The 22,447-nt window shown below is 38.2% G+C and overlaps 1 protein-coding gene across 1 annotated transcript; it reads left to right on the forward strand.

The window, feature by feature from the left end:
* The first annotated feature begins 742 nt into the window (after window positions 1-742).
* Window positions 743-22,094, forward strand: LOC119602465 (protein purity of essence). The gene is made up of 10 exons (XM_037954006.1): window positions 743-904; window positions 1,110-1,204; window positions 2,321-2,814; window positions 2,887-5,035; window positions 5,103-5,615; window positions 6,703-13,123; window positions 13,189-13,393; window positions 13,460-14,194; window positions 15,759-21,588; window positions 21,663-22,094. The coding sequence occupies exons 1-10, from the start codon at window positions 783-785 to the stop codon at window positions 21,767-21,769; spliced, it is 16,671 nt and encodes a 5,556-aa protein (XP_037809934.1). The 5' UTR covers window positions 743-782; the 3' UTR covers window positions 21,770-22,094.
* The last annotated feature ends 353 nt before the right edge of the window (window positions 22,095-22,447 follow it).

Raw genomic sequence — 22,447 nt, forward strand, 5'->3', positions numbered from 1 at the left:
TAATATGTTTCGCACATACACATGTTATTCAGCGTAATTACATATTTCTGGATCAGCTCATAATTAAAAGCCTTGTAAAAATCTGAAAATCGTCAATAACTCATTTAATAATGTTGTCGGGAATAAAAAAATGTAGTTTTTAAAAAATACTCCCTAGTATACAACACTTATAAAAGTCAAATCAAAACACTTGTTATTATTACGAAAAGGAGGATAAAAAACAAAGAATAAAATAGAATAACAACAAAGAATAATAAAAAATACAACAAATTTGGAGAGCAAAACAAAACTTAACAATAAACCGGTAAATAAAAACAAAACGAATAACAGCTGAAGCTATTCCATAGTTGTAAAAACTAGTATTATAGCTTACAAAGTTGTAAAATAAAAGTATAAATTGCATTTGAAAAAAGTACTTATTAGATAAAAAAGTAATTAATAACATTTCATTTGATTTCAACAAAATATAAATAAAAATACCATTTTGGAATTAATTAAACATATAATTTTCAAAATAAATAATTTTTATGAAATTTTTGAACTAAAAAAATTAAATTTAGTGTTTTTTAACACAATAACTATTATATTTTAAAGTCTAACTATTTCAAATTTAATATTATTCATTATTTGTTTAATTCTTAAGAATTAAACAAAATTATTTAACATTTTTTAAAAAAAGTTGTAAAAGTTGCATATACTTAGTTGAAACCCTGGTAAATACAGCTGTTAATACGGAATTTCACAACGCTGATTCATCAATTTTTTCTGTCATAAGTGAAAAAATGTCGGCTCATAGTGGTGGTTCTACGGACTGGAGTTCCGTGGTTAAACCACTTTTAAACAATCGTTATGGAGTTTTAAATAAAAATGAAATTCTCAATATCATTAAGGCCATCACCCGGTGGTAAGTACAAAAAGAATTTCCAAAAAATTCCATCTACATGCAGAGAAAATTGCAAATGAAAATTTTTGCAATTTGTGTTGTCTCACCTTAAAAATCAAAGATGGCGACCGAACAAAGGAAAAATGAAATTTTTCTTGACAAATATTGTGTGAATTGATGTTTAAAAAGTTTTTCTTTGGGATATTATTTTTTCATTTACTTGCAGTGAAAATGAACTTTTTGATGAGGAAAATAATTATTTGCAGTTTTATACGGCTTTTGCTGCTTTAGCTGCTGAAAAATTAAGTCAATGCAAACTTGGTAAGTATATGTACATACATACATATGTAGTTGTATTTGTTTTATTGCAAAAGATGATAGAAGAAAATTTTCTGTATAACAGGGTGTTTCATGTGAGATTGATTCTTTTTTTTTTGTAATTTCTGCAAGTGCATTAATAGATCAATATGTCATATTTTATACCCAATAGGAAAAATTTACATGAGAGTTTTGTAATTGTAGTAGAAATTGTATGTACAGTTTTAAATATTAACGGAGTTTTAATCAGTTTGATGAGTTCTATCAAACGTTCTAATAGCCCTCCAAAGTTTTGATATATAATTGGACATATCTCAATAACTAATTATCCGATATCAGTATCGATGGAAAGGTCGCCGAAAAACCGTTATTTTTATGTATTTCATATTAAAACATTGTGAGGCAGTGTAGAATTTTATTTGTTGTAATTTTGCCTTTACAAAAGTACCGTTATGTTAAAGATATATACATAGATATAACGTACATTTGTGGACAACATTTAGGGCTTTTATATGATATATTTATAGTAGTCTTAATCCATGTGTTGCTGGAGTTATGTATTAATTAGATATGTATATCCAATTCTATATCAAAACTTTGGAGTCCTAAAACTCCCGGCCCTGAATTGAGCAATATGTATCCATATTTGCACTGAGGAGAAAACGAACTATCATGTGGTATACAAATGTTGTTAAGATCAGCTGACATATAGAGCCATGTTCCGGAACAATTTTAATATATTTGAAATATTAGTAGGTATATAGATAAAATTTTAAACATATTCAAAATTCTCAAACCCCGGTTGGTTATTATGTATAATTAAATAATCTCATTCTAAATTAATCTATTTGTAATTATAACTTTTTATGTACATAAATAGAACTTATTATACATTAAATTTATTTGTAATACTGACTAATAGATGAAATATTTAATAATTTTATAAATTGCAATAAATGAACACAACCTCGTATTTTTTAACACAATCTCCCTCTACAGAAACTTATTCACATTTATACATCTAGAATAGATTTAAGAGAATGACTAGAAAAGATTTTCCCCATTGTGATAATAGAAAATCAACAATATTTTTTCCAAAAATTAAAATTTTTCTTCTAGTATCCCAAACACAAGTACCACACATTCATGAGGCATGCGCCATTCTAATACGTTTCATTATCTTACGTTTGAGTAAGGTCAGTGTATATGAAATCAAATGGTTATTGCCGGCTCTAAAAAGTCTTTGCGAAGGCAAAACAAATACACAAACAACCACAAATGGCAGTAATACAGCCTCAAATGCAGGCTCTGCAAATGCTTCAATAACTGGCATTAGCAGTGGTGGAGGAGGAGGAAATACTTTACAATTTGATTATAATATTGTGACATCCGTATTAAAATCAAGTAAATATCCAGAAAATACTAAAAGTATTGTATCGACCAGCAGTTCCGCCGGAACAGGCAACAATGCAGGCGATAAAGATTCACCAAAATCGGAAATAAAAAGATCACGTTCAGATTTATCTTCAATAATCATACAACAATTGACAGCACCTTTGGAAGCGGGTAAAATAACATGGGCTCCGCTGAGCGAAGAACAAACAGATTGTTCGGTAAGTTGTTTGCTATAAGATTAGTTTTAATTTATTTTTTTAATTATTTATGTATAAAATGATATTCTTTAGGAAATGTTCTCCGCTTCAAATACCTCTTATTTACAATCCCTAAATGGAGCAGACTTAATATTAGATGTCTGCTCTTCTTTACCCATATTGACACGTTATCGTCTCAAATACCAAGAGACTATAGCAAATTTAGCTGGAAAACCCTTGTATCTACCTTTGACACAAGTTGAAGCTACACAAATTAAAAATACTTTAACCCATATGGTCACGGACATATCGATTCTTTCGCAAGCCTTGACTTTACCAATTTTACAGCCTTTGTCACCCAGTCGTATAGCTAAGTTATCAAAATGCGCCATTTCTGCTTTGTACTGTGCAGTTTTGACTTCTATAGCCAGCAGTGTTTTAAATATGTCTTCATCGACCGGTAGCACCAAAACCCAACAAACCTCGTCGGCAGCAGCTGGCTCTACTGCTTCGGCTTCTACACAAACATCCGTCAAAGATGCGGATGATAATGAAGAAAATGCTCGTTTTATAGTGGATAGAGCTTTGGAAATTTATACCACTATAGGTTTAATGTTTAAGAACTCTGCTCGTTCTCATATTTATCAAAATCATTTGTGCTTTGGTGCCTGGTTGTTGGTTAGTGGTATACAAGGAGCTTTAGGCGCTTCGGGCAGTTCTAATGCAGGCCTTAATAAAGAAGATATTAAGCAATCGAAAACAAAAGCCTCTGAATCTCTTCAAGCAACACCACCCACAGCTTCGGCTAGAGTAAATCTATTTAAGGTGCAACAGGGTTTTGGTGTCTTAAATGCCGCCATAGCCAATCATTGCATTAAACTTTTGACGGAACTTATAGAAGATTTAAAAATTGAAACAACTTCATCCTTGGATATGCCACCAGCAACTGGAGGACAGGCAAACACTTTGCCGGAACCAGCAAATTTCGATGTTTTGGAAAACTACTCCACTCTTCAAAGAGTAATGCGTGTTTTGAACACTGCCACCTTACATCAACTCTTTACCTTCTTGGCCACAGTGACCTATCGTAAGGCCTGTAACTTGAAACGTTCTAATGCTAAAGATCGTACAGAATGTGAACCTATCAGCTATTCTGATTCTACAACCTATTTCAATGATACTCTCTCCTGTTCGGACAATTCCGAAGAAGATGATAGTGAAAGTTATTTGGGTCATTGGTTTAAAGAAACTCTACAGCCCGAATCAAATGAAGATAATAATTCAGCCGAAGCTTCAGAGCGTAATAATGAAGCACAAAAATCTAATTTAGTGCCAGCTCTAGATGAACCTCATGAATATTTGGATTTGGCTGCACAGATTTTCTCTTTTATGGATCAGTTTTTCTCACAAAAACATTCATATTTGCAACGTTATGTTAAGGCCGGTTTGTCCGATCAACAAATGCTTTTAATGGCTAATATATTAAAAGATTTAGATCGTGATTCGGCAAGAGGAGAAACTGAAGCAGCTCCTTGCAATAAATGGCAATCGGCTATGATAAGATTTTCAGGTGCTGTAGGACGTTATTTGCATAATTTGATTTCAGCCTCACTTTTAAGTGAATCATTACAATCTAATCTTTTGCAACATCTGGGCGTGTCACCCTGGTCTTCGGATACTAATACTTGGCCTTTACAAGTGTATCCCAGCACACTTTCAGTTTTGGTGCAAATTTTGCTACTTAAACCCACACAAGAAAAGGAAGCTGCTTGTCTCTCGGTTTGGCATCGTTTAATAAACACTTTAGTAGAGGGAGTTTGTGGTACTTCATCAACAAATCCTCCCACTAATGTAGATTATGAAGACCTTAACATGGAACATGCCCAACTGCTACTGTTCCTTTATCATTCGTTAAATCTCATGCAAAAGAAATCTATACTTTTGCTAACAGCTGGTGGTGTTATACGTTGTGCAGAAGTTTGTCGTGATATATCCGCCGAGAAACCTATACGAAACAGTCAAATGATGTTGTTATCACGTCTGTTATTGTTTTTGGAATATTTAATGAAACATTTGTATAATGCCCCACCCGAACTATTGGATCAAGTGCGTTGGAATCTTTTCAGCATTAGTACCATGCACGAAAATCAGAAGATATCGGATTTACTTAATAATAAAACCAAACTTACATCATTTTGTCGTAAAGATATTGAAGATGAGTTCCGTAAAAATTGCATGTCAAGTAAGTAAATGGTTTACACTTAGTTATTCAATAAAGATTATTAATAAATCTCTTGTATTTTTTCCAGATATACGACCCACTTTCTATTCTCTAACCATTGTCAATGATTCTGGCTCATCTTCTGCTGTTCAAGATTTCAAATTGGATGGTCTAGCTTGGAATTTTATCTTATGTACACCAGACAAACTCAAATATCCTCTATTGGTGGATGCTCTTATCGATATTCTAAGCATTACGGATATGACCTTATCATGGCATTCCCGCGATAGTACTCATACTCTTTGCGCCATACGCTATTGCTTTGGTATATGTTGGAAATTACTATTGGGTTTACCACCTTCTACAACACACGTAGAACAATTACAACTGGATAAAGTACCCAATTTACATTCACTTATTTGGTCTATACGTTGTCCAACATCACACTATTTAATCGTCAATAGTTTGATTAAACAGGGCATGTATACACAATTTGCCGAAACTTTATGGAATAATATATCGGATCGTGTTAGTGATATACGTTTCAGTCTCAAGCAGACTATTATGGGCATAGAGGCCTGTAATGAGCACATTAATAAGAGTAAGTTTTATTTAAATTTGCTTAACTTTTTATATGTATGTACATCGGGTACGCTGGAAAACAGGTTTCATACCTTATAATTCGAATAGAGAGGAACAAAACAAAGATTTAACTTATGTACTTTCTAGGGCAAAGACAAATAATTATAATGAATTACTGCCTTAGAACTACTCATATCTTAACCGAGTTAAAATTAAATAGAACCTTTAAGTAGATCATTGTGATAAGTCCAATGAATAAGATTATGCAGTGATAGTTTTTTAATTAAACTAGCCGATAAAATTAGTGAAAAGTCTGAAGAACTAGAGTAAGGAATAAGCTACGTTCTATCACTTAAATCAGTAGATTTCATTTATAATTTAAGAGATATCTTAGACTAAAGTTTTCAAAGTGCTTTTTTGTCATATGCGCGACGTTATAACATGGAGAAAGCACCTTTATTTACAAAATTTGTTATGTCATGGCTTCAATATAAATGTTTAACCTCTGCTATATTGTGTTCCTTCTGTAAGATATCTATATGTAGTTTGAAACGAAAACGCAGGCGAATATAAATTGAAAATATATACTTTGTGGGGCTACGTATGAAACTGATCGGAATTTCTCTATCACATATTCTACAGACAGCTGTGGCATTTTAACTTACTTACTTACTTACTTACTTACTTACTTACTTACTTACTTACTTACTTACTTACTTACTTACTTACTTACTTACTTACTTACTTACTTACTTACTTACTTACTTACTTACTTACTTACTTACTTACTTACTTACTTACTTACTTACTTACTTACTTACTTACTTACTTACTTACTTACTTACTTACTTACTTACTTACTTACTTACTTACTTACTTACTTACTTACTTACTTACTTACTTACTTACTTACTTACTTACTTACTTACTTACTTACTTACTTACTTACTTACTTACTTACTTACTTACTTACTTACTTACTTACTTACTTACTTACTTACTTACTTACTTACTTACTTACTTACTTACTTACTTACTTACTTACTTACTTACTTACTTACTTACTTACTTACTTACTTACTTACTTACTTACTTACTTTTTGCAGCTAATCCTCCTCTATCATATATTGTACTATTGGACGCATTACTCTCGCATATGCATGCTATAGCCTGGGCTGAAAAAGAGGGTATTAAACCCCTAAGAGCTTCAGCTTCGAGTGGTGCTGCCGCTGCAAGTCCTACTACTTCTGGTAATTCTCCAATATCAGCTGGAGGTTCAGCAAATAATGATGAATCGTACGCATCTACCGCTTTTGATAGCAATGAACAAAAAGGTGATTACGGCAACAATTCTGCAGCCCTACATGAAAGGCAACAATCGAGCAAAGAACTGCTACAAATGTTAGTAAACACCTTCTATATCTTGAGAGATATAATAAGACACAAAATGGTACAAATACTACCCTTGGCCAATACAACACCAGACAATATACTAGAGTGTATTTTATGTATTGTGAATTCGAAAAATTCCTATTGTTCGGAATTAAGTGAACAATTTTTAAAATTGTTAGATAATAAAAATAAGGAGGTTATAACCGGAGATTGGACTGAATTTTTACCGGTATCGGAGAGCCTTATAAGCAATACCACCAATACACAACAGTATCCGGTGGAGGAATACACTTTATCGGTTATCGAAGCTCACATTAAAGAATTGACTCATGACAACTACTACTCCACTTTGAATTCTTTCAAGCATTGTCTGAAAAGTTTATTTAGTTTAATGAATTTACTATTGAACTCCAGTCAACAAGATGCTGCTTGTATAACATTTGTTGAGAATTTACTTAAACCAATTATTATTGAAACTATCATGGATGCACGCATGGAATACGTCTATGACATTAGTGAAACTTGCTGGCAGACACTAATGAAAGGAGTGGAACAAGCACAAGATCAACAACAATTAATGTCTTATAAATATATATTAAAATATCATTATCGTTTCCTTATGGAATATGCTGACGAAATGAGAAGTCCCTCCGCCTCTTCCAGTCAAAGTGTTATTTTCAATGAATCATTATTATTTGCAGTTTTAAAATCAATGACTCAAATGTTAGAAAAACCCATGGGTGTGAAAGCCATTCGCCAATTCTTTACACAAAAAACCAATGAGGACAATACAGCAGCTAAGACACCCAGCTTGGTGGATTTGTTGCTATCATTTACTGGAACTAATCTGTCCATGTTGTATGCTCGTAAATTGTTGCAATTTATAGAGAAATTATTCCAAACAGCACAACAACCAGATTCACTATTTCCACAGGAAGAATTGATACAATGCTTTGCAGAATTATCTAACATAGAACAGCAGCGCATAAAATCATGGTTGACTCATATAATTTATGGGCCACAGAGCGCTCAAAGTTCTTCCCAACAGTTGGACACACAAATTGAAAAATTGCCTACTACCACAGGCACGGGAGCGGCAGCAACAACCTCTAGCACTCCCTCAAGCAATGCCCAGACACCCACAAATATGGCCACCAATTCAGCCATACCCAGTTTATCCGAACAATTGGGTAATCAATCCTCAGCCTTGGATAATGCCGAAGCTATGGATATAGACGATGACAATGCCACTGGAAATGCTACACAACCAGTAGCTCAACAAAGCAGCCTCCAGACAGTACAATCTTTAAGTTTGTGGCCTCAGCCTCCTACTCCTGGCAATAGTTTCATGGCAACAAACCAGTCGGAACCCATGTCAACACAAGACGATCAATTGGCCCAACAACAGCAATCAGAACGTAATGGCTGTTTGTTGTTAAATGTCATTAAATACATAGTACAGGATGGTAAAGGTGGTCCCAATGGAGTAGCCATGCTACTTTTCCAATCCCTGCTACAACTGGGTCAATCTCTTATAACACCCTCTCCCCAAGAAACTAATGATTTCTCTGACATTTTACAAATCATGATCTGCTTGGCCGATTGTGCCCAGGGTAAAGGACATTCTACTCTTTTTAATGCCACCATTATGTGGTTGGAAATAACAAAATTCCAAGTATTAGAAAAAGCACAAACTCTTACGTGTTCCCTCATAATGCCCTCAACTCTACTAGAAAATATTAATGCCCTCTTGAGGTATCTACACGAATTGCTACAAAGTCTAGGCTATCGCGGCAGTAAATTTCAACAGCAACCTCCCTGGGATGATGATATACAAACGGATTTAGAAGATCTAATGGACGATTTGGCCAATGATCAACAGGGCGATGAAGATTCCTTTGTGGAAGATTCCGACGAAGACAGTCTCAACAATAAATTATGTACTTTCTCATTGACCCAAAAGGAATTTATGAATCAACACTGGTATCACTGCCACACCTGTAACATGGTAAACACTGTGGGCGTTTGTTCTGTATGTGCCCGAGTTTGTCATAAAGGTCATGATGTCAGTTATGCTAAATACGGCAATTTCTTTTGTGATTGTGGAGCTAAAGAGGATAACACCTGTCAAGCTTTGCGCAGACGTTTGGCTACCGGTCTCTCAGGCTTAGAGTCTAGGCAACAGAATGAGTACTCGTCCTCTTCCGGGAACTACAATAATTCTTCAAGTTTGTCACAATCGAAACGTTCACAAACACCTCCTACCCAGAGTTGTTTAACAACACAGCAACAAGGTCAAAGCAGTAATGCCGGTTTTGGAGCATCCAATACACCCGGATCAGGCTCTAATTTCCTAACATCCACTTCACTAACCAACGAGCGTATTTCTTTATTATCAAAACTTTTGGAATCTTCCAAAGAAAATCTACAAAATGCCGAACAATGGACAGTGATTGTGAAATGTATACTCGATTTCTTCGATGTACTAATGCCTGCCATTAAGGAAAATTGCGATCTCTTTTCTATAGTTGGCTGCCATAAGAGAGCAAAGGCAGCCTTATTGCGTCTACACATGGGTGAACAAACTTTCCAACATACTGATCAGTTAATGCAGCCAACATTGGGCTCTCAAGAAGGAGCCTTTGAAAATGTGCGCATGAGTTATTCCGGCGACCAAGGACAAACTATTAAACAGCTGTTGTCTTCGGGTCTAGTACGAAGAGTAGCCTTATGTTGTCTATCCTCACCACATGGCAAGCGCCAACATTTGGCGGTATCTCATGAAAAAGGAAAAGTCACCATTTTACAATTATCTGCACTACTTAAACAGGCTGATGCCGCTAAACGGAAACTAACTTTGACTCAACTATCATCGGCTCCCATACCGTGTACGGTCTTATCTTTAACCGCCAATCCTGCCAACGAGGATTACTTAGCTGTTTGTGGCCTGAAGGAATGTCATATTTTGACCTTTACCACTACGGCTGCCACAAGTGATCACATTGTTTTAACTCCCCAATTGGAGAATGGCAATTTTATTAAAAAGGCCCTCTGGTTGCCGGGTTCACAAACTATGTTGGCTTTGGTCACCGCAGACAATGTTAAAATTTATGAACTCTCCGAAGATACTTATAGTCCCAAATACTACTTCTTGGTAGCCGTGGGTAAAATACGCGACTGCTGTTTTGTTTATCAGGATGGTGTCTATTATATGTTGATTATAGCCTCCTCGGGCTATATCTACTACCAGAAATTGGACGATCAATCCTTGGCCAAACATGGTGATTTCTATGTTACTAATACTCTAGAATTAAATCACATACAAATCAGAGATGTTAATGGTCAAGTAGGTGGTGGTGGAGTCTCCATTTACTACTCACACATCTTACAAATGCTGTTCTTCAGTTATTCGGTGGGCAGAAGTTTTGTTGCTCCTCTAACCGATGTCAACAAGGGTGTTAAGTCTATTACCCATTTACAAACATCACCAGCTTCAAAGAATTCTTCTAAGGGTCCGCCCCAACCTTTGTGTCAATGGACTGAGATACCCGGCCATCCTGGTTTAATATGTGCCATGATGCACACTTCCAATAATCCAGTTATATTCATGTTTACACCCGATCGCATTATAATGCAAGAGATAAAGGCTCAATCTTCAAAATCACGCATTATGGACATGGTGGCCATACGTCATACGGTGGCAGGTGTAGAGAAAACTACCCTTATATTACTTTGTGAAGATGGTAGTTTAAGAATTTTCACTGCTCATCAAGAATCTACATCATTTTGGTTATCGCCTCAAGTACAGCCGCTCAGCAATCAATTGTACACCTCCAGCTTAAGCAATCGAACACCTTGTTCGGGCAATAATGCCAAGAAATCTAAACGTAAATCAAGTCATCAACAGAAAACCATAGGACCCAATGGCAATCCCATATTCCCTATAGATTTCTTTGAACATTGTACCATGTTACCCGATGTAGACTTTGGTGGTAATGATTTGTTGCAGATCTATAACAAACAAAAACTGAAATCACGACTTTTCTCTAATAACGGCATGTTTGTGGCCTCCACCAAAAGCACAGGCTTTACTTTGGAGGTCTACAATAATGATCCCAATATGGTAATTGTGGGTATACGTGTCTTACTAGGCACACAAGATCCTCATCGTACGCCCCAAAGTGTTACAATTTTGGGCAGAACTATACCTACACCGGTGCGCCGGGCTCGCTGGTTTGATATACCCTTGACCCGTGAGGAAATCCTGCAATCGGATAAATGCTTGAAAGTAGTATTTGGTAAATCACGTGACCCTGAAAATGTCAGCATGCTGGATTCCATAGAGGTTTATGGTAAATCTAAAGATTTGGTAGGCTGGCCAGATGATACCGATGAAGTGGCAGGCGGTCAGACTACAACAAATGTTGCCGCCAATGGCACCAACACCACCGCTAATTATGGAGCAATGGGTTCTTCAACCACCACCTATGAGGGTTATAACTCTATAACACAACTTGATAAAATGGTAACTATTTTACTCGAAGTACTCGATTGTTCTCTAAGTCTTTTGGGTCAAGGAAATAGTGCTGTACTCTCAGCAGCTATTAAACAAAAAGCCACTAAGACAGCTACATCATTGTTGCTGTTGCCCACAGCTAATCAAGTGCAAGTACAATCCCGCTATGTTTTGGCCACACTGTTTGGCAACCGTCAGGCCTATCACAACTACAAAGATTATGAAATGTTGGTGTATGTCCATAATGAATTACAGACTTTAAAAACAAAACTTGACTCTCGGGAAAGTTTACGGGATATTGATCCCGAAGCCTTTTACCGTTTGGTTCTAATGGTACGCGGTATTGCCACCGCCAGACCACAGAGTCTTACGAAAATATGTCTCGACAATAAATTCGAAATTATTTCCGATTTAATGGAATTTGTAGAAAAACTATATGAAATTACACCCGAAATTGATGAACCAACTTCGATGGTCAGACAGGGTCTCTCACATACCGAAACTATAGTCCATTGTTTAGTGGAAATAATGCATGCTTTTGCTTTGGCCGATATAAGTCAAGTGGAACGTGTTACTTTAATGTTTATAGCTTTGCTAAAAAATGAATCCAGTGTTATATCGCACAGTGCTAAAGAAGCCATCATTTTAAGATTAAGTCCCAGAGCTAAAAGACGTAAGGTGGCAATAATAACACCACCAGTGTGTTCAACACCCACACCACCAGCACTATCCACCACTACATCTGTTAGTCGACCTGTGGTTGGTTCAGTGCCCAGTAATGAAGATGATGCTTTAGACGAGGCGGCCGGTATAGTTAATCCTGCGGTGGCAGCTGTTGGAGGCGGTTCATCATCACCACCTTCTTCGGTGCAACGCAGTAGTAGCTCGGAATATGTAGCTGGTGCAGGAGCTGCAGCCAATGATCCCAACGTTATGGTCGATCCCTTAGAGGCGTTTATGGGTAGTGGTTTTCCACAATTACTCGGTTTACAACAGGATGCTGATGATGAAGCCATAATGGATATTGCTATAGCTTTAAGTCTACAGCAACACGATGCTCCCGGCGGTGAGCCTGGTTTACAACATTTGCAACAGGGTCTTTCTAATCTGCAAGGTATGCGTAATGCTGCCGCTCAATTGCAACATGCACAACAACAATTACAAGGTGTAAACGCAGCTGGTGGTGGTAGCGCTGCTGTTGTTGGTAGTGCCGGTGGTGTTGGTGGAGGCGTTGCTGCTTCCTCCGCAGCTGGCTCTGACGATGAAGGTTCTAATGTTGCTACCGATGGTTCAACACTGCGCACCTCTCCCGCCGAACCGGTGGGTAGTGGTGGTTCCGAAAGTGGAGGTAGTGGCGTTGAATCAATTGGAGGAACTTCAGGACGTAGCAGTACCTATGGTGATGGTGGCGCTACTGCCTCACCACCTCGTGCCAGCGGTGTTAGTTTAGCTAGCGGCAGTAGTGTGGTAAAAGGTGCTGTTGGTGGCTCACTATCTAGTGCAGTTATTGCTGAAATGCCTACTACAAGTCGTGCTGCATTGGAAGCGAGTCATAGTAATGATACAGAAGAAAATGATGCTACCGATGATGAGAAATTAGCCAAATTGCATGATTTAAGGTAAATTTCTTTTAATTCCATAAAAAAATTGTCGAAATACATTTCTGATTAATTCCTTTTTACAGAATTGCTATTTTGGAAAGTATTATCTCAAATATCAACACACTGGATGACTGTAATGGTTTGCAAGCCATACCATTAATACAAGTTATACTCATGTTGACCACCGACTTGAATGGCAACAATGAACGTGATCAAAAGATACTCAATGATCTATTAACAGCTTTAGTGGATTACGTTGAAATGGATTCTATACCTACAGCCTCCAAGGTATGCAGATTATAAATAACTAAATACAAATTCTTGCAAATTTGCCTAAATTAAACCTATTTTCAGATGAAAGACAAAAGTCAAAAGAATGAAGTACGTCTGGCGTTACTCTCCCTATTTGGCGTTCTTATGGGTAAAACTAAATCCAAACAAGCTGGCACCACTTCACCACCTCATCAATTCAAAGATAATGCCTCATTTGTGGCCAGTACTACTGCTAGTATAATGAGCAACAATGGTGCATTTACTTTCTGTTTGGTCGTAATGGAATCATTGCAGCAGCATTGGAAACGTGTCTCAAATGAAAATGCCAACAATTTGCCAAGTGGTGCTGTAAGTGCTATTGCCAGTGGACCGGGTAATAATGCCAGCACCCCAGTTGTTACCGGTTCTGCAGTAACACCTTCACAAAATAGTCTTTTAAAACCAGTACGCTATGGTCCCAAACCGGATTTGTCTACACTAATACCACATAATTATCTCAAAAATTATCCCGATATATTTGAATCGTACGATGCTCTATTAACTGAAATATCCGTACGTTTACCTTATCAAATTTTACGTCTATCTGCCACTCATCCTGGCACCTATGATTGGTATCATGATTATTGTGAAAACATGACCTACACCTTGTGCGAATATATGATGCTTAATTTGAATGCTTTGTTGCGAAGACAAGTACGCAAGCTGTTAATGTATATCTGCGGCAATAAGGAGAAATTCCGTATGTTCCGTGATGGTCATTCGTTGGATGTACACTTTAACTATGCTAAAAATTTGTGCAATCTTTATAATACTGTTGTGAGTATGAAATTTGAATACACATTTTTAATAGGTCTGTTCACTTAATTTTCCGAGAGAGAGTTAAATTACTTATTCTCTTAAATCATCTAAAATATCGTTTTAGAAACTATATTTATATAACTTTTGGTACAAATGGTTAAAGACTGTAGGCGTCTTAGATAGACTTGTATATCGATATAAAAACAACGATATAACTATATCGATATGAAAAAGATCGACAAAAAATAGATCGAATTAGATCGATATCAAGTAGATCGATATCAAGAAGATCGATATCAAGTATATCGATATCAAGTAGATCGATATCAAGTAGATCGATATCAAGTAGATCGATATCAAGTAGATCGATATCAAGTGGATCGATATCAAGTAGAGAGATATAAAGCTATATATAGCTCTAAAAATAAAAATATATCGATATAAAAGTTGATCGATATAAAATAGATAGATAGATAGATAGATAGATAGATAGATAGATAGATAGATAGATAGTAGATAGATAGATAGATAGATAGATAGATAGATAGATGATAGAACATAGATAGATAGATAGATAGATAGATAGATAGATAGATAGATACATAGATAGATAGATAGATAGATACATAGATAGATAGATAGATAGATAGATAGATAGATAGATATATAGATATATGATAGATGATAGTATTAGATATCTCTCCTCGCTTGCTCGCTCGCTTGCTCGCTCGCTTGCTCGCTCGCTTGCTTGCTCTCTTGCTCGCTCGCTCGCTCGCTCGCTCGCTCGCTCGCTCTCGCTCGCTCGCTCGCTCTCTCGCTCGCTCGCTGCTCTCGCTCGCTCCCTCGCTTGCTCGCTCGCTTGCTCGCTCGCTTGCTCGCTCGCTTGCTTGCTCTCTTGCTCGCTCCTCTCTCGCTCGCTCGCTCGCTCGCTCGCTCGCTCGCTGCTCGCTCGCTCGCTCGCTCGCTCGCTCGCTCGATCGCTCGCTCGCTCCGCTCGCTCGCTCCCTCGCTCGCTCGCTCGCTCCTCGCTCGCTCGCTCGTCTCCTCCTCGCTCGCTCGCTCGCTCGCTTCGCCTCTCGCTCGCTCGCTCGCTCTCATCCTCGCTTGCTCGCCTCGCTTCCTCGCTCGCTTGCTTGCTCTCTTGCTCGCTCGCTCGCTCCGCTCGCTCAGCTCGATCGCTCGCCTCGCCTCGGCTCGCTCGCTCGCTCGCTCGCTCGACTCGCATCGCTGGGCTCTCTCCTCCTTGCTCGCTCGCTTGCTCGCTCCGCTTGCTTGCTCTCTTGCTCGCTCGCTCGCTCGCTCGCTCGCTCGCTCGCTCTGCTCGCTCTCTCGCTCGCTCCGCTCGCTTCGCTCAATAGATAGTCAACAAATTTTGCAGAAGGATAAAAAAGGAAGATCCTTTTTGGCCTGCGTAATTATACGTTTTTAACTTTACCAAACTCTTTGACTTAATGAACACATTTCCAGTAACAATTTGTAATAATTCATAGCAATTTTTAGTTATTGAACAGGCCTAATGTTTATTTTGATATCAATTAATCAATCAATCTACTTTTCTATTCGAAACCTTCCCACCTCACAGAATATGGTCTTAACAAATCAATCTATACCCATTCTAAGTTACGACTCACTCGTCGAGTTTACCGAACATCTAAGAACATGCCAGGAAATAAGTCAAATACGCACTGGAAATTGGCAAAAATTCTGTCTCATTCACGAAGATGTCATACCAGTTCTCATAGAAATTGCCTGTTATCAACTGGATGATGGTGTTTCACCCATAATATTACAACTTTTACAAGCAGCCCTCTGCAATAATATACAAGCTGTTAAGCAACAACAGCAATCAGAAACAGCAAATGGTGCGTCGTCGACAGCCTCGGGTTCAAAAATGCGTTCAGATCGTGATAAATCGGAAGAAATTGAAATGTCTTTCGACTCGAAATTCGATGCTACCCACTGTACAACATTTGTTCATCAGATATTCCGTTTTGTCTCTGATACTTTGTTAAATAAATTTGTGCGTATCTTTTTGTTGGAAACTAATATTACATCCCTAAGATGGCAAGCCCATTCCTTAATTTATGCCATTTATGATTATGCCAATGATAGGCAAAAGGAAAAATTGATTAGCATTTTGTGGAATATGTGGCCTTTGGTGCCACAATTTGGTCGCAGGACGGCACAATTTGTGGATATTTTGGGTTATCTAACCCTAAGCACCAAGACCATAACCGAGCGCCTGCCCGAGTTTACTGAAAAAGCAGTGGAGGTGTTGAGACAACAAAATGATTTGTTAAGCAAACATCCAAATGCTTCGATTTACACGGCTTTGGAACAGATCTTACAAATGAATGGTTATTATTTGGAATCTGAACCCTGCTTGGTTTGTAATAATCCTGAGGTGCCCATGGCCAATATAAAATTGCCCACCATTAAAACGGATACGAAATTTACGACTTGCACCATGATTGTAAAACTGGTGCAATGTCACACCATTTCCAAATTGATAGTACGCATAGCTGACCTAAAACGCACCAAAATGGTGAGAACTATTAATATATATTATAACAATCGCACGGTGCAAGCGGTGGTAGAATTGAAGAACAAACCTGCCATGTGGCATAAGGCCAGAACAGTTACTTTGCAATCGGGACAAACCGAAGTGAAAGTCGATTTTCCTTTGCCCATAACAGCCTGCAATTTAATGATTGAATATGCTGATTTCTATGAAACCGTAACGGGTTCATCGGAGAATCTACAATGTCCACGCTGCAGTGCTGCTGTACCCTCATATCCTGGTGTCTGTGGCAATTGCGGTGAGAATGTATTCCAATGCCACAAATGTCGTGCTATTAATTATGACGAAAAAGATCCCTTCCTGTGTCATTCGTGCGGTTTTTGCAAATATGCTAAATTTGATTTTAGTATTTATGGACGCGTTTGCTGTGCTGTGGATCCTATAGAGTCGGCTGAAGATAGAGCAAAGACCGTGCAAATTATACACTCCTCCTTGGAGAGGGCAGATCGTATTTATCGCCAATTGCTGGCTAATAAACAAATGCTGGAATTATTATTACAGAAATACGCCGAACATGGTTCTTCGGATCGTTTAATGGACGAAAGTTTGGGCACTATACACAGCACTTCCCAAGTGAACAAAATTATACAATTTTTGGCTCAGAAATACTGTGTGGAATCACGTTCTTCTTTCGAGGAGTTGTCCAAGATAGTGCAAAAAGTAAAGGCATGTCGCAGTGAACTGGTGGCCTATGATCGCAGTCAAATGGATCAAACTAACTTGCCTCATACACCCGATAAGAGAGATAATATTAATATCAATAAATGCTATGGTTGTGCTTTAGCATCCACCGAACAGTGTTTAACTTTATTACGGGCCATGGCTTCGAACTATGACTGCCGTTTGGTACTGTATAGCCAAGGTCTAGTAGAAGAATTGGCCCAACATAATCTACGCCGTGGTACAGCCCAAATACAAGATGAAGTACGCAATCTATTGGTTTTATTAACCAAAAACAATAAGGATGCCTGTTTGAATTTACTGGAACTAATAAATGAAAGAGTGAAATCTGCTCTCTTGGGATCCATACCCCTTTCCAACATTGATTCAGCTATTTATCATGAAATGGAGCTGTTAAGAGTTTTGATATCACAAGACGATTTCTGTTGGGAACAAAAACTTAAAATAGTTTTTGAATTATTCCTAAACACCTGTCGTTGTCCACGTGGCCCTGCCTATTCAGTTATACAGCCTTGTTTACACATAATGTTGAAGCTAATATCGCCTACCATACCATCGACTAAACTTAATCGTGACTTAAGCCCTTCGGCCTTGTCCTCCATAAATTGTATAGAAGGTTTGAGTGTTGATTTCCAAAAATGGCTACAAAACGATCCTCAACATTCATTTGAGGCCTGGAAGTCGCGCATGCCCGCCAATACGCTCAAAGATCAAACTAAGAGTTATAAGGCCTTTGTGGCTGCAGCTGCTCAAAACTCTTTGCAAGATGAAAACATTTTGGCAGCGGTATTACAATCTGTGCAATCTTCCGAACAACAAATGATGAACAATAAACCACCCGATAGACAATCCTCACAAGAACCTCCCAACACGCCACCAGCTTCTGCCCAAACGGCTGAAACAAGGGAAGCCCGTAAGAAACAGTCCCGTAAGAAGTATTTGCAAGAGAAATATGGTCAAAGATGGCGTTTGAAGATATTAAATGATGGTAAACCTTTGAAACCTCTGCAACTAACAGCCACCTGGCTGCAGCCCATACTGTTCAATAACAATTCAAGATTCCGTCGGCCTTTGGTGTGCACTCTTATCACTGTGCTCAGTAGGACCCATGATAGAAAGCGAGAGATTTTGAATTTACTTACCTCCTTCTTGAAGTATGTAGGTGAAGCTGGCGAGGCTAGCACAGATTTCCTTTCGCTCTACCGTCTCTTGGCTATCGATACACCTTGGCGCCAATACTTGGCCCTAAAAGGAGTGCTCATAGAAATTTCTCAATTGTTAACAGATGAAATAAAGAAAATACATCGTCTGGAAGAAACTACACTCTCGTCCGATCTTTCACAAGGTTACGCTTTAAGACAATTTGTGGAACTTTTGGCTCTCTTCTTGGAAAATCCCCAGATAAGACAGGTGTACAAAACACGCCTATTGGGGCCAGTTTTGGAGGGTTATTTGTCATTGCGCAAATTGGTTGTGCAAAGAACTCGTCTAATCGATGATGCCCAAGAAAAACTCCTGGAAATGTTGGAGGAAATGACTAGTGGTACGGAGGAAGAAACAAGAGCCTTTATGGAAATCTTAATAGACACTGTAGTAAAGACACCCATGAAGGATATAAAAACTCCAGTCTTTATATTCGAACGTTTATATTCTATAATACATCCAGAGGAAAATGATGAATCTGAATTCTTTATGACCCTGGAAAAGGATCCACAACAGGAGGACTTTTTGCAGGGACGCATGTTGGGTAATCCGTATCCCTCTACAGAACAGGGTTTGGGCCCTCTAATGCGTGACATAAAAAATAAAATATGCACTGACTGTGAACTCATAGCGTTGTTAGAAGATGACAATGGCATGGAATTGCTGGTCAACAACAAGATAATCAGTTTAGATTTGCCCGTAAAAGATGTCTACAAGAAGATATGGTTGGCAGAGGGTGGCGAAAGAGATGCCATGCGTATTGTTTATCGTATGCGTGGTCTTTTGGGTGATGCCACCGAAGAATTTGTTGAGACTCTTAATAATAAATCACAAGAAGAGGTCGATACCGAACAGCTCTATCGTCTCGCCAATGTTCTGGCCGATTGTAATGGTCTCAAGGTTATGCTGGATCGCATAGGCAGTCTACAAAACATAACCCGTTCACGTGAATTGATTCAAGTACTTTTGAAACTGTTCTTAATATGCGTTAAGGTGCGACGCTGCCAAGAGGTGTTGTGTCAACCGGAATTGGGCGCCATTAACACTTTGTTGAAAGTGTTGCAAATGTGCCTACAATCCGAGTCGGATTCTTTGCAATCATCTGTTACCGAACAATTACTGGAGATAATGGAAACCATATTATCGAAGGCAGCCAGTGATACCTTAGATTCTTTCCTGCAATTCTCCTTAACATTTGGTGGTCCCGAATATGTAACAGCTCTTATCTCCTGCACCGAATGCTCAAATGTGCGCAATAATTCTTCGGTGCTTAGACATCTTATACGTGTTTTGGCTGCTCTAGTCTATGGCAATGAAGTTAAAATGGCTTTGTTGTGTTTCTATTTCAAAGACATTTTAGATTTTGATAAATTCGATGCAGAACGCTCGGCAGAGGAAGAATTTAAACTGGAATTGTTCTGTGTGCTGACCAATCAAATTGAACATAATTGCATAGGCGGTACCCTTAAGGATTACATTGTAGGTTTGGGTATAGTGGAGAAGGCAATAGATTATATAACACGTTATGCGCCCTGTGTAAAACCCACATTACTGCGCACCGACTCCGATCAGTTGAAGGAGTTTATCTCACGTCCTTCTCTTAAGTATATCTTAAGATTCCTAACCGGCTTGGCCACCAAACATGAAGCTACTCAGGTGGCTATTAGCAAGGATATTATACCCATAATACACCGCTTGGAACAGGTGTCATCCGATGAACATGTTGGCAGTTTGGCTGAAAATCTTTTAGAGGCTTTATGCACCGACACGGCCACTGCGGCACGTGTACAAGAAGTACGAGACTTTACCCGCGCCGAAAAGAAACGTCTGGCCATGGCCACTAGAGAGAAACAACTAGATGCTTTGGGCATGCGAACCAACGAAAAGGGTCAGGTTACAGCTAAGGGTTCTATATTGCAAAAGATTGAGAAACTACGTGATGAAACCGGTTTAACCTGTTTCATTTGCCGCGAAGGCTACGCCTGTCAACCTGCCAAAGTCTTGGGTATTTATACCTTCACCAAGCGTTGCAATGTAGAAGAGTTTGAGCTGAAATCACGCAAGACTATAGGTTACACCACGGTGACCCATTTCAATGTGGTTCATGTGGATTGTCATACTTCGGCTATAAGATCTGCACGTGGACGTGATGAATGGGAAAGGGCCAGTTTGCAAAATGCCAACACACGTTGCAATGGTTTGCTGCCACTTTGGGGTCCTGATGTATCCGAAGCCGCCTTCTCTGGCTGTATGACTCGTCATGCCAGTTACATGCAGGAGAGTACTCAGCGCTGCGACATTTCCTACACCAACAGCATACACGATCTTAAATTGCTGCTAATGCGTTTTGCCTGGGAGCGCAGTTTCCATGAAGATGCTGGCGGCGGTGGTCCACAGTCGAATATGCATTTTGTTCCCTATCTACTCTTCTATGCTGTCTATCTATTGCTCTCTTCACGCTCTGCTGCACGCGATAGTAAAACCTTACTTACTTATCTTACGGCTGCTGCCTCAGAGAAATGGCTAGAGAGCGCTTATGAGGTAGAGGGGCCTCTCTACATGCTTACCGTATCGTTGGCTCTACACTCTCACGAAACTTGGCAAAAGCATCGTATAGCTCATTTGAAACGTCTCATAGCGGTTGCTCAAGCCCGTCATATATCACCTTCGGTTATATGCAAAGCTCTGCTATCACCTGCCGATCGAAAAGAAAAGGAATATAGCGTTTATAAACCTTTCCTAATGATGTGGGCCATTTTGGATCTCATTTACAACACCCTCTTCAAGAGCGTCGCCACACCCAAAGAGGAGGACTGGTCCATTTCGCTATTCAATTACATTAGGAAAAACGATGAAACTATGTTGAAACATACCGATTCGATTTTGGAAACCTTTACCGATGACTTTTTGCCCTGTACATCCTTTGAAGAATTTTGTGATGTAGCCGGTAAGTTAGTCACAACTTGTGATAAATAAACTTTTTGTTTTAACTTTTTTTGTTTTTTTTTATCCAACACACAGGTCTCTTTGGTGACATTGAAAATCCACAATCGTTTATTGAAGAAGTGTTGCAAACATTACCCACATCGGTACCCGCCTCCTCTTCGTCGTCATCATCTGCTAATTAACAGCCAATAGAGAATGCTGATGAATACCATAGAAATGAACGAATACAAGAATACGAAAACGATATATTAATTACACTCTATAAAATTATTATATGAAAAGAAAATTAAATAAATGAATTTCAATATACAAAAATATATGTTATTAAACCTCTATTAATGTATTGCTTCTATTCACCACATCCATAACTAACACTTAAATATCATATAATCAAGCCTACCCTCCCCAATGCTTAATATTTAAAAAAAAGAAAAAAAAATATTGTAGTTTGTTCATTAACCAAGCACCATTATTCAATAAATTAATTAATTGTTCGCATATATAAAACATATTGTTGTTTTGATTATTTATTTTTTAAAATAGTCTATAGTCTGAACTATAGAATAGTTCATAGTCTGCACTATTAAGTCTATAGTCTGGTCTATTGAATTGTATATAGCCTGATTAAAGAATAGTCTAGAGTCTGAACTATAGAATAGACTAAAGTTTGGACTATAGAATAGTCTATAGTCTTAACTATAGAATAGTCTATAGTCTTAACTATAAAAACTATAGAATAGTCTATAGTCTGGACTATAGAACAGTCTACAGTCTGGACTATAGAATAGTCTATAGTCTGGCCTATAGAATAGTCTACAGTCTGCACTATAGAATAGTCTATAGTATAGAATAGTCTATAG

Source organism: Lucilia sericata, unplaced genomic scaffold (genome assembly GCF_015586225.1).
Source record: "Lucilia sericata isolate MDLA Ls3-8-SP2 unplaced genomic scaffold, ASM1558622v1 Contig000233F_arrow, whole genome shotgun sequence".
Classification (NCBI taxonomy): Eukaryota; Metazoa; Arthropoda; class Insecta; order Diptera; family Calliphoridae; genus Lucilia; species Lucilia sericata.